General features: G+C 40.9%; 2 protein-coding genes across 2 annotated transcripts in view; both read left to right on the forward strand.

The window, feature by feature from the left end:
- IQUB (IQ motif and ubiquitin domain containing) overlaps nucleotides 1-5,144 on the forward strand; it is a 33,866-nt gene extending 28,722 nt beyond the window's left edge. The window contains exons 12-13 of the mRNA XM_035127969.3: nucleotides 3,422-3,607; nucleotides 4,799-5,144. Coding sequence (XP_034983860.1) covers nucleotides 3,422-3,607; nucleotides 4,799-4,966 — 354 coding nt within the window. The 3' untranslated portion in view covers nucleotides 4,967-5,144. The remainder of the gene's footprint in view (nucleotides 1-3,421; nucleotides 3,608-4,798) is intronic.
- A 4,899-nt stretch (nucleotides 5,145-10,043) lies between these two features.
- The window catches only part of LOC118091110 (V-type proton ATPase subunit S1-like), a 50,170-nt gene continuing 46,946 nt past the window's right edge, over nucleotides 10,044-13,267 (forward strand). Inside the window, exon 1 of the mRNA XM_060279567.2 lies at nucleotides 10,044-10,223. Coding sequence (XP_060135550.2) covers nucleotides 10,111-10,223 — 113 coding nt within the window. The 5' untranslated portion in view covers nucleotides 10,044-10,110. The remainder of the gene's footprint in view (nucleotides 10,224-13,267) is intronic.

Raw genomic sequence — 13,267 nt, forward strand, 5'->3', positions numbered from 1 at the left:
GGAACCGGGAGAGCAGCTCCAGTGAGTCAACCTCAGCCAGTCCCTTTGGTGAAGGGTGGTGGCTCACTGGCAGAACATCTGTCCTGCATGCAGAAGGACCCCAGCATCTCCAGGTACTAGTAGCTCTGCAAAGGTCCTGCATGAAACCCCAGCGAGCCTCCACCACCCAGTGCAGTTACCAAAAATCATTTTTCAATAAATTGTACAATAATTGTACATTTGAATATCTACTTGCCATTATTCTGACTATGTTTCTGCTTTCAGAGCTAGTTATTACTTACATTATTACAAAAAACAGTAATAATTGAATGCAGTGACAATAATTTATGATAATAAAGAGTGGACACATAGTCCTACAGATACAACTGGCCCTTTGAGGGTGACCAAACTGCTGATGCGGCCCCCGATGAATTTGAGTTTGACACCCCTGCTCTAGATGATTGGATGGCACCTTGTACGCCTCCTTCCGTCAACTCTTGCACCCAACCTGGTGTCAAGCATATTGCTCTGCTGTCCTTTGGGCCGAGAGGGGAGTCTTGTTGTCTGGGCAGCCCAGAACCTCCAGTCAATCGGAAGCTGCGCCTTGGTTTCCAAACGTTTTGGAAGTCGAAAGGACTTCTGGAACAGATTCCGCTCAACTTCCAAGGTATCACTGTATTCTGTCTGCATCACCCACTCAGAAGAACAGCGTGAACAGGAAGCAAGGGAAGAGGGAACAAGCTGCTCAGTTCCTCTGCCACGCCGCCACACTCAGCTGCTGTCTAAGAGCGAAACTTGTTTGCACAGGCACTGACAGAACTAGTTAAGTTCCCTATCACCCCAAACCTTTATTGTGGTGGCACCTACATTTTGTAGCGGCCTCCCAGTACATATCAGGCTAGTCTTTTAGGTTTCCTTTTACAACAAGCCTTTTCAGTGGAGATTTTTATCCCGGTCCTCATCTGTATTGGTCTTGATTTTTGTTTTGATACATGTTTTTATGCTTAAATTGCTTGGGGACGTTTTACAGGAAGCAGATTCATAAGTGAAATAAAAAATTTAAAAAGCATTTCAGCATAATCTGCAAGTGAACATGTTTCTTAAGAGGAATTTTTAATTTACTCCCAAGTTTTCAGTTTCTCCACTTCAGGCCTCAGGAGAAAAATGAGGGAAAAGCAAGGGATTCTGATATCCCCCCCCCTTTTGCCTTTACATCTCTAGGCTCTCTTTGCATTAGTATGATACTACCAGGCCAGGTTTTCCCTTTCTTTCTGCAGCCCCCTTTCTTGTTTTCCTAGTATCTCAGTTTTACTTGGCTATTCTGGATCCCCAAACCACTGAGGCCTGCTTTACACAATGCAGCAGAATCTATTGAACATTATAAGACTGAGCATCAACGGCACATTTTTTTAATGCTTCTACTGTACCGGGGGACGGGGACGGTGACACCTTCCAGTAAGAAATCTGGCATATCAAGACAGTTACATTGCAGCCTAGGTTGCTCTCTTTATGCTAGTTTTCTCCTTGCAGGAAGTTTCCATAGGGAAACATTCAAAAATACGATCTCCTGCCTGGAGCGTTGAATTGGTTCAGTCCACTCTGCCAGCCCAGGTTTCTGCCACCTTTTTCTGTCACATGGGTAGACTGGGCTTCATTCATTGGCTCTTCCCCACTACTCGGACCACCCCACTTGTTGCTGTCAGCCAATAAACAGGCTATCATTTTCGTTTGGCAAAGTCTCAATGAGGTTATTCTTAAGTCATGATGCACAGAGGTCATGCAACTCAAGAAGAATGTTATAGCGGTGAAAATATTAGCAACAGCTCACATTCTAGATTTTGTTTTAGTGAGAAGGATATGTCCCTTGATTTGCTTGGATTAGATTTCATCTTGCTCTTACCTAGTTGTCATTTTGTTTAGAACTCGGGAGTGATTTGTTTTAATTGGCACTGATTTAAAAATAGCCTGCTATCCTAAGTTTATAAAGAATTCTTCAGTCTCTGATCTGTGCTGTGTGTATAACAGATGGGATTTTATTCTATGGACTGTATTATACTGCCTTATAATGCTAGTGGCAAAAAAAATATTTATTATGATTGATTATTAGATATTCTAGCGATATTCTTTTATTTAGTCATGGGTGTTTCCTCCCATCTTCCATGACAGTTATTAAATCCACTGCTAGAACTGCTATGATGCAAGCCACATTGTCGCATGACTATGCTCATATTTAGGTTCTCATGGGGAAAATACCCCTCCACCCAAAAAAACCAGATTGCCCAGTGAACCTGGAGGTTTTTGTCCTCTGCCTAGCCCACTTTCTTGAGTCATTTGGATCCATTTATCCTATAAGTACCTTATTGTAGAGGACTTTTTGCTATCTTTCTAACATCATTCTCTAACAATTTACATCAGGATTTTGCTCTCATCATTTTAGTTTATGCTATATGGAAATAATTCAGCATCACACTAACCGTGATCGTTCCATCTGGGCAAGCGTTTTGATCTCCCCTCCTCGCCCTGAGGGGTCCCCTGCCCCCATTCCTTGAGCCCATTTCAGAAAGGCATGGGCTGAGGAGATGGGGGAAACCCCATTACCCAAGCCACAGAACTTATTAGATAAGAGAATAATAGATTCACAGAATTGTAGAGCTGGAAGGGGTCCCCAGGGTCATCTAGTCCAACCCCTGCAATGCAGGAATCTCAGCTAAAGCATCCATGACAGATGGTCATTGAACCTCTGCTTAAAAACCTCCAAGGAAGGTTGCAAGGGAGACCATTCCACTGTTGAACACCTCCTAATATCAGAAAGTTTTTCCTCGTGTTTAGATTAATTGTCCTCTGTAGTTCTAAACAAATGTGCAAATGATTTTGGTGCACATTTCCTGATTGATCTTAGTGGATTTCCAAACATTTATGGCAGAGCATCTGCCTTTCCAGAATCATCCAGTATATAAACGACCTTTATTATTTTGTTGCACAAATATGCAATTTTCAGTTATTAAGTCAGCAGCCTTTGGCAAATCCAACTTGAACATCCAGGCTTTCACATGTTTGAAGCACAGAGTACCTTGATTTATTTCATTCACCAACATTTTGCTATAGCTTTGAATTTAATTATGTGCATATAATTGAAGGCTTGACAATGTGGCTTGTTTATTCTTTTTTTATTCTTCTTATGGTGTGGGGCAAGCCATAAGAAAAAGTTCTAACAACAACTTAATAGTTAAGCAAGCTGTCAAGAGAGCATGCAGAATTTCCATCTGCAGAGGGATCCAAAAATAAGCTTTTAGAAACTTGCATTTTAGGCATGCATGTCTTAGAATAATAGAAACTGTGACTTATTAATTCAAATAAGAGTCTAAACACCATTTAAATGTGGCAGTTTTGTACTGAGCTTTAGTTCTTCTTTCCCCCCTCCTCACTTGCTTTTCCATTGCAGCTGCAAGACCTGCGCTATATGGTTGAAAATTTCTGGGGTTCTCAGTCAGCTATCAGTGCCTGGGGTGATCTTCATGATCTTGTCATGGTCAGGTGGAATAAATACCAGGAATGGTCTCCCTGGAACACTCTCCTTATCAAAAAGAGCGAGGCAGAGGCTCACCTCAGACTGAGGGATCTCGAAAAGGTATAGATTTGATGAAATGGTTAATGTTAAACTTCAAAATATGCTCTGTGTTATAGAGGCTAAATTCTGTATGCGTTGCACCTCTGCAGACTAGTGAAATGGAAAGCTCTCTTTCATATACTTCATGAGGGTTTGGTATTCCTTAGTTTTTTGCTGGCTTTCCCATTCTTCTAATGTAGAGATGGAGAACCTCAGGCCTGGGGGCCAAATCCAGGCCTCACTGTCTGGCTCTTGAGATGCCCCAAGCCTCACACTCTGTGGTAAAATTTGTATTCATTGCTTTCACCCAAGCTGAAAAAGGTCCCCTCAGTTCTAAAGTTTTTGGGGCTGCTTTTAATTGCAAACACCGAGTTATTTCATGTCGCATTAAAGGTAAAGGGACCCCTGACCATTAGTCCAGTCGTGAACGACTCTGGGGTTGGTGCTCATCTCGCTTTATTGGCCAAGGGAGCCGGCATACAGCTTCCGGGTCATGTGGTCATGTGGCCAGCATTCGACTCCTGAAACGGTTCGAAAACCAAGGTGCGGCTTCCGATTGGCTGCAGGAGCTTCCTGCACTCAAGCAGAAGCCGCATTGGATGTTCAGCTTCCGAAAAGTGTTCAAAAACCGGAACACTTACTTCCAGGTTTTCGGTGTTCAGGAGCCAATTTGTTTGTCAACTAAGCTGTTCAAGAACCAAGATTCCACTGTACTTAAAAGCCGGTTCCCCTAGTTGAGAGTCCCACGGCAATGTCAAGCACTCACATGCAGCTCTCAATAAGCATAGGCTTCCCATGTTGCTGCAGGAAATTTTATTTTTTTAACAAGTATTCACTGACAGTTCAATCCTTTGTATACTTACTCAAAAACAAGTTCCGTTGTGTCGAGTCGGATGTACTTTCTCATGTGGTGTTTTGAAATTGCAGCTTAAAATAATCATTTCCCAGTATTTTGTAAACACTCTGCACAAGTTGATTTGCAGTTATTGTGCATTTCCATTGTAGGGCTATCTTGTTCAGAAACAGACAAAACAAGATTATTATTGTGCTTTGTATTTTTTAAAAAAGTTTATGACTTATTAAATTCTGGGCTTGTGGGCCTGCAATACAGACATGTGATCAAAATAATAAGGTTAATTGAAATAGATTTAATTAGCCATCTTATTTTATTTTAGCTCATTTAATAACCTTGGATATTTTTCTTCCTTTCAGGCTTATGAAATGATGTTTATCCATAAGATAAGGCACAAGCATATCCTTGCAAGAAACTATTTCTCTCAGTTTCCAGAGCTGGCAGCAGCTTTGCATAGAGATGACAAGCAGACCAACACTGATGATCTTTTAGTAACAAGGTCTTTAACTGCTGGCCCATCCAAGTAACACTCCAAGGATCTACAAGCTTGCTTCTGCTTGAAGGATATACATACAAGTGTTCACAGCACTGATTTCTTGTTTGAAGAACCAGTGCAATCTCAAGAGGCAGAAACACTTTTTCTGTCCTTTTCTTAATTGTGCCTTGGCAAGCATGCAACTGTGTTAACAAATGGATTCCAAATAATTATTGTTGTGCTGCGTTTATCTCTTTGAAGTTTAACTCTGCTTCATATGTAGCCCCATTGGTCTTTACAAAAACCAAGCAAACCCTTTTGTTAAACATTCTTGTTATTCAACAGAAAAAGGCTGCATTCAGTTGAAGGAAGCATCACTTTTAAACTCAAAACAGAATTGAGATAGCCACAGTGGGTGTTAAATCTGCCCTTCAGCGGAAAGCGCAGTGATCAATATTATTAGCAAGTGCACAAATTCTGTCCAAACCACCTCCCCACCATTGAATATACTGATACGAAGCAGGTTAATTTGGAGGAAAATACTTTTCAATAACCTCCCCAGAAAAAACAATTGCTTCACACTTGGTTCGAGTGAACGAACTGCTTTAATTGCACACATAGGCCTCCTTGTGCCTAGTGGAATTTTGACTGGCTTTCAGTGGCTTTATACTATATTACAGACTGTCTTTAAAACTCTACATTTTCAGAAGACATCATGGAACTGCTGTTCAGGAAACACCAAGCCCAAAGGTACCCCCAGAGCTGGCTAAAAGAGTTTATTTATTATTAATAATTATTAATAATATTTGAAGAGAGCCCTTTGCTGTTTGTGGCCTGTTTGGCTACATCACTCCTTACACGTAACCAAGTACAAGTATGGTAGTTAGTTACATGCTAGTTCAGGGGTCAGCAAACTTTTTCTGCATGGGGCCGGTCCACTGTCCCTCAGACCTTGTGGGGGGCCGGGGGCTGGACTATATTTTTTTTGGGGGGTATTAACGAATTCCTATACCGCACAAATAATTCAGAGATGCATTTTAAATAAAAGCACACATTCTAGTCATATAAAAACACCAGGCAGGCCCCACAAATAACCCAGAGATGCATTTTAAATAAAAGGATACATTCTACTCATTTAAAAACATGCTGATTCCCGGACCGTCCGCGGGTTGGATTTAGAAGGCAATTGGCCTGGATCCAGCCCCTGGGCCTTAGTTTGCCTACCCATGTGCTAGTTATTTGGCATACTTTGAGCTGCCAAATCAAAGTGCAGGTACTAACAGGGTATTAAGGAGCAAACTACAGCTAACTGAACTAAGCCACCTGCAAAGATGAAACCTGATCACTAATATCTGCTGCCTGTTGCAGATCTGTCAAGCAGTACTTTGTGATCTCATTAAACCTCAATATTTATTATGTGAGCTGCATTTGGGGGCTACTCAAGAGCAACACCCTTTTTCAAGTCCACCTCCACACTAAGGAAGTCAATAGCATCATCTTCCATTCTGTTCATACAATTGGCACCAGCTCCTTAATAGCCCCCAGTGCTTGAGGTTTATTCTGGGAGTATTATTATTATTTATTGAGTTTACATACCGCCCTATGCCCGGAGGTCTCAGGGCAGTTCACAGAAAAGATCACAACATATATAATCAGAATAAGAACAACCCAATAACCCCCCCCCCAGATGAGTGCACAAATTCTTCTCAACATCAGAGGAGTTCTGTTGAACTTAAAAGTTTTTTTACATCGACTTGGGAGTCACCATGAACCTTTTGGTCCATCACGGAACAAGGACTTCAAAAATGCTGGCTGTCAGCTTTTGTATACTATTTATACTGAACTGCTAATTGGGGTGATTCCTGCCTGATGTATTCAGAGAAACATCTGGCTTGGCAATGCACAAGTGGAAAGCTGTGTTTGTTTATGCAAACCAAAGTCAGTCTTCCGTTGGCGTTCAGACCCAATGAGGGCACAGGAGAATTCAAAGAACCCAAGTTTCAATGAGTCTTATATATTGCTTTTAAAAATTCGACTCACTGAAATGAAATAATCTCTGAAAAAAGTGAAATAAGTGCCAGTTCAGCACATTTTCTATAGCTCAGAAGACCACCACTGCAAATACTTGATAACTGCCACAGAAAACAATTAAGTTATATGCATAGAATCTTTTCCTATCTCATCGATTGGACAGTATTTAGTCACGCTGTTCATTCACATTGCATAAGAAAGTGCAATTCAACCTATCCTTTCCCCTGAAAGATCTTGAGTTAGAAATTTATGCAAAATAGTAGTTAACATTAGTTAACTTCGGTTAAATTAAATATTTATTTAAAAAAGCAAGGCTGTGCCTATTGCAAGATTCTGCAGTGGGCCATGGAGCGTTGCCGTAGAAGTATCTATGTTGACTGTCAGCAAGCTACGGTTTTGAGGCACAACACGTGCACATAGCATAAAAACAAATGATGTTGTCAAAACACACTTCACAAGAGTTGTTGGTTTCTGCTTGAGATTCTTCCATTTTTGTTCCAGACCAGTTCCTCTGCTTTGGTGTACAGCAAAGTAACCCATTTCTAGTCAAATCATTTGTCACAATCAAATCTTAAGTCTTGTTCAGAGAGGAAAAGGGGTAATACCCAGTCATCATGGAAGGAAGTACTGTGCATTTGCAATGTCAAAAGAGTTGTTTTCAACAGCAAAGTGGACAAGGACAGGATTTCACACTTTCATCAATTTTCCACAAGCAAGATTTGTGTGCGCATTGTCAGTGTGGATTTGTATGCATGTTTGAGCCCTTTTGAAATGACTGAATGTGTCTTTTGGTGTAAATGGGGATGTACAATTTCTAGGAGCACCTGCTAAGGCATAGCAATTGCTCGCAGCAAAGATCTATGGAGGTGCTTCACTTTACTGAAAGAGTTGGAGTCAGACTGAAATACTCCCAGCTTGCAGTCCCATCAAATCTTAGGCTGAGTAAGGAAATAAAACCAGCTGTGAAGTAAATATATAGGACTATACGTGGCTGCACTTTGATTATCAAATGTTCAACATAGAACTGAGCATCTAGGCCCTAAGAGGAGCACTGAATGGGCCACAGTTCTAGCTACATGGTTTTTACAATCTCCTTTTAGCATAAAATACAGTTCAGGATTTTATGAGAAGAGAAGACCCTGATGCTGGGAAAGATTGAGGGCACTAGGAGAAGGGGACAGCAGAGGACGAGTACAGGAGTCTTATAGTGTTAATATTATGCTAATTGGGTCACACTGCAATCCTGTTGAAATTAGCTAGACAGGTCAAATTTAAATGATCTCAGTGGGACTAAAGCATAGTTAAGTTATTCTGGATACATTTCATCATTAAAAAAATTATATATATATATAAAAACACCTTAAAATTTATCTAAAGTGACTCTAAATCAAATATGCACTTTCATTTTGCCATAAAAGCTGATTTCTTCATCAGAGAGCCTGTATTTTTTTGTTGCACAGCATCTCAAAAATGCCTCTTCAGAAATGCAGTTAGCAAATACGCATAAATTGTCTCTTTTACAGCAGTACCACTTTTATCCAAATTTAGATCTCTAAATTTATCATTGTACCACACGAATATGGTGTTGACATGTGTTCGCAGTCAAAATAATTTACATCAGGAAGTAAACACTTACACAGCTGGAGAATATATTTCAATACGCAGTAAGGATATCTGTAAAAGAACTGACCAAATAATTCTGAACACCCTCCCCTATTACCTGCCTTGTGTACCACAGTGAAAGGTCGTGATTAGCGCTGTCAACTACTGGAAGACAAAAATCTGGTACCTGGGCAGGGCCCTGAGCAGATTAATCAGTGGTAAAATTACTGCCACTTGCTATGTAATTAGGGCAGAAGTCTAGAGAACAACTTTTCCTCTTTTTACCCCTAGGGTTGCCAGACTCAATAGAGGACAGGACTTCTGTGCCTTTAATTGCCGTGCTCTCTTTTGAGTCTGGAAACCTTAAAGAAAAACCAGCAGACCCTTTGCTTGGAAAAGGCACTTGGGCAAAAATTGCAAATATATGAAATGAATTTGGTATGTTGTCTTCGTCCTGTAACTACAAACTACAAGAGGAAAGGGGGGGGGGTTATCCTGAGGCACAGAATTTTGGAAAACTGCTTCTGTTAAATTGCATTGTTGTACATAGGCTATTGTGGGACATAGGAAGACTGTGGGACATAGGAAGACTGGGACATAGGAAGACTATTGTGGACTGTCGGATGGTGACCCAAACAGTAGCAGACAAAATTAAGGTTACCATTAAGGTTATGGATAATTAAGGTTAGCCATAAAGGTTGCCTTTATGGATGTTCTGATACCCATGCAGATGTGAGATAAAAACTGGCTTCTCCATCCTCCTTCGCAAGCAACAGGTTCCTTAAATCAGTTCTGTGTATTCAGCTGATAAGAGCTTGCATTATTGTCTTCTCATCGTCGCCCACAAGGAGGGGTGGCGGTGTACAAATATATGCCATAGTTTCAACTTGCCAACATCCAAAATGTGTGACATGAGCTTTTGGAGGATGTGTGAAGGAGAACAAAAGTGAAAGATACAAGAATAAACTAGAAATGAGGCGAGTTTAATTTCTGGAACCAAAAAGAACACCCCTATTTTCATTGGATAAATGTTGGGGGGGGGGTATGTACTTCAACTAAGAAAGTGATTTCTCAGCTGAGCGATTTGTGACCGTGAATGTTAAAAATCCAGCAATGGGGAATTTCTGTGGTGTCCCCCTTTCCTTTGATGGCCCTAAGCACGTGCTTATTTTGCTCAGTAGTTAATCCAGCCTTTGCCAATGGCTCCCAACAAACTCTGCTTAAGTTATAACTGTGGGAAATTCAGACGAGGTAAGCATGAGCCTAGTGCCTCAAAGCAAACTACTAATTGCTGCCTCCAAAAATTGTATGTGAATCCGGATAGAATAACACTTTCCCTTGACGTCAAAGTGATCTGAAAGTTCACACGCACGTTAGACCTGGTTTGCTTTCTCTTGTTATGATAAAACAATTCCACCTTTGTTGACTCAAAACAGCCCTGCTGGAAGCCAGAAGCTTCAGTACCCAGCCATGTCAAAATCTCTTTTTCTTCCTCCCTGCCCCCCCAAATTGGCTATAGTTTCCTGTTCAAGCAGCAAACCACACACAAACCCTGCCGGCGTCATGGCAAGATGCAACGCTGTTTCATGGGTACAACTCATCTGCCTCTCCGGCATGCTATGCAAAGGAGTTTTGTCCTTGGATCATGTGCCAATGCTGCTTTGGTCGACACACAGGTGAGTCTTTCTGATGAGCCTCAGTACAAAATTGGTCCATTTTAGAACGCTGCTCCTTGCCTTTAAAAAAGGCCTAAATCCAAGGGGTGGGGAATTGTGGCCCTCCAGATGTTGCTGGATTACAACCCCCCAGCAGCCTCAGCTGGCATGCCCAATGGTCACAGGTGGTAGGAGTTGGGGACTAGCATCATGTAGAGGACCAGAAGTCCCTTACCCCTAGCCCAAACTGTTTGTAGGCCAGGATATTTGAAGGTCTTAAATCTCTTCCTCTGTGACTCTACCTGCCTTGGCTTGCACATTCAGATCCTTGGCACTGTTTCATGTCAAAGGTTTGGTTGGTAGGTATGCAGGAGAGGGGCTCTAGGGCTATGCTGCGGGGGATCCCTCACAAGGTGTCCCCTCACCTTGTGCTGATGGCCTTGTTCTAAGACATTTTTATTCTGGCAGGTTATGGCATGTTTGATTCTTGAGCCCTGATAATTTAGTATCTTGTTTTGGCCAGATGTGGCTGTCGCCCAATGGTCACAGCTGGTAGGAGTTGGGGACTAACATCATGTAGAGGACCAGAAGTTCCTTACCCCTAGCCCAAACTGTTTGAAGGCCAGGATATGTGAAGGTCTTAAATCGTGTGTGTGTGTGTGTGTGTGTGTGTGTGTGTGTGTGTGTGTGTGTTGATTTTAATCTGGCACTACTATTCAGTCAGTATATGCACTGGTAAGGCATCAGGTTGGGTAGATATATATATATATATATTGCTTTGGAACCCATTTGTGTGCCAAGTCCAGGAAATGGTCTGAGCTATAGGACATCCATATTTTCATCAGAGAAATGCAACAGAACTGGAGGAGCTGAACATGTGGTTCCCAGGAGGTTCTCCATTCTTGCAGTTCTGAAATGAAAGGGGCAAGAGGGGTTCTGGATGCCTGCCAGAGCTCTGAGGCCCGTAAGAAATAACTAGATGGGGACAAAATGCCACAAGGAAAGGGGTGTATCGCTTCTTCCTGCCTCCGAAGAAGGACACTTCTCCTCTGTGGAGAGCGCTCGAGTACAGTGTGTGCTTGCAGGAGGATATGTTTTCTGGAAGAAAGCTAATCAATGTTGCCTTGGGATTTGTGGGGTGAGGGGCTTGGGTCTGGCACTTTCCATGGGACCCCATAAACCTGGAACACAGAGGGCATGGCAACCTAATTTTTCTAAGCTGCATTGACTTGCCCTTCTGTGACATGTTTGGCTGTTAACCAGAATCACATCTTCTTAGATAATTTTCTGCAAAATGGAAATATTAACAACTGTTTAGGGCAATGTTTTGGGATGAAAGTTATAATGAATTTAAAAAAAATTAAAATACCCCTTCAAAAAAGACCCAGAAATGTTTCTGTTAGGGATAATAAGTGACGAAATAAAAACAAATGCTAAAGTATTAATAATGCATGCAACAGCCGCCAGCAGAACATTAATCGCAAAAAATTGGAAAAGCAAAATAGTACCAACAAAAGAAGAATGGTTGGAAAAATTGATAAATTACCAAAATTTAACAATTAGGGCGGGGAGAACAAAAGGAGTGAAAGAAGAAAAATTAGCAAAAAATTGGAATTCATTTAAACAATATCAGAAAAAATTAATAGAAAAAACCAATCTTCTAGCGGACTTATAAAAGACACAGGAAAAAACAAGAGAAAAAGAAAGGAGAAAAAAATACGTATAAAGAACATAACAAAAAACAGAAGACCAGAGCAAAGGGGGGACTGGAAGTCAGTTTTTAGAGGGAGAAGAGGGGAGGAGGGGGGGTAATGGAGGAAAGAAAGGGGATTTGTATTTTATTTTAGGACATATTATGTGGTCAGATGAAATAATGATCTAGAGATGTAATTTGAGATGTAATTTGAGCACGTATGAAATACATATATATATGATTTGTTTATAATTTTGGAGTATTTATGATTTTGTTACTAAATTTATGTTCAAGTTTAGTTTATTTAAATTTAAATTTATTTAAGATTAAGTTTGTATTAAGTTGAAAGTATTATTTATTTTGTTATTTGAGTGAGTATTGTTTATTTCATTTTTTCTTCTTTCTTTAATCCTTTGTTTGCTGCTTATGTTTATGTTTGTTTGTCGTTTATATTTTGTAAATGTTTTTTTATCTTAATAAAGTTTGTTTGTTTTTTTTTTAAAAAAAACTGTTTAGGGCAATGTGCCCTCTGCTTGTTTGGGGGCCCTGGAAAATGGCTACTTTGCTACCTGATTGAGCTAGCCCAGAGCTTGTGTGTGTGTGTGTGTGTGAGAGAGAGAGAGAGAGAGAGAGAGAGAGAGAGAGAGAGAGAGAGAGAGGCTAAGTGCATAAAAAAAAACTAAGTTCTATAATTTTGAAAGAAAATAGCCAGTTGGGAAAAACAATAATGTATTCTGAAATAACACTGGTTTTAAAAAAATGGAAATGCATTCAAGTCTCCTTCGCCCTTTATCCTTATCTGATAATGGCTGCACCTGTTGTCACCACAAACAGGTGAAACAGGAGCTCTTCTCAGTAGAAATAAGATGACCTAGAATTAGAAAACTTCAGTTTATGCTGGTAATAAAGCCAGGCTTCTCTCTGGAGAACAGCCAGAAACTTGCTCCATGCAGTTTCTTTCTCCCCGATTCCATATTAAAGCCAGTTTATGTTTGTAGTGTGATGCAATCAGGAAGCCGCGGACTTTGAATTTCAAGAAACCAACGGCCTGACCTAGGAGACTTTGACAACAGGGAGGGGGAGGGTGAAAAAGGGTGTGGTTGTCCTTGAAGTATCTCCTCTATTATGGTGTCAAGAAGCTCTGCTGAGAAAGGAAAGGACTGCTGCGGTTTGAACTGTGATTGTGGGTTGCACAATCATTTCGTGTATAGTTTCGATGTGCCCATAAGGCAGGGTCTGGAGATAGGATGGCCATATGTCCTATTTCTATTTGAAGACTTTATTCAGACGTGGCCTGTGGTCCTCCAGATTCTTTCAGACTCCAGCTCTCATTATCCCTGGCCAGCATGAAACATCTGGAGAGCCACACGTC

This window comes from Zootoca vivipara, chromosome 9 (assembly GCF_965207765.1).
Source record: "Zootoca vivipara chromosome 9, rZooViv2.hap1.1, whole genome shotgun sequence".
Classification (NCBI taxonomy): Eukaryota; Metazoa; Chordata; class Lepidosauria; order Squamata; family Lacertidae; genus Zootoca; species Zootoca vivipara.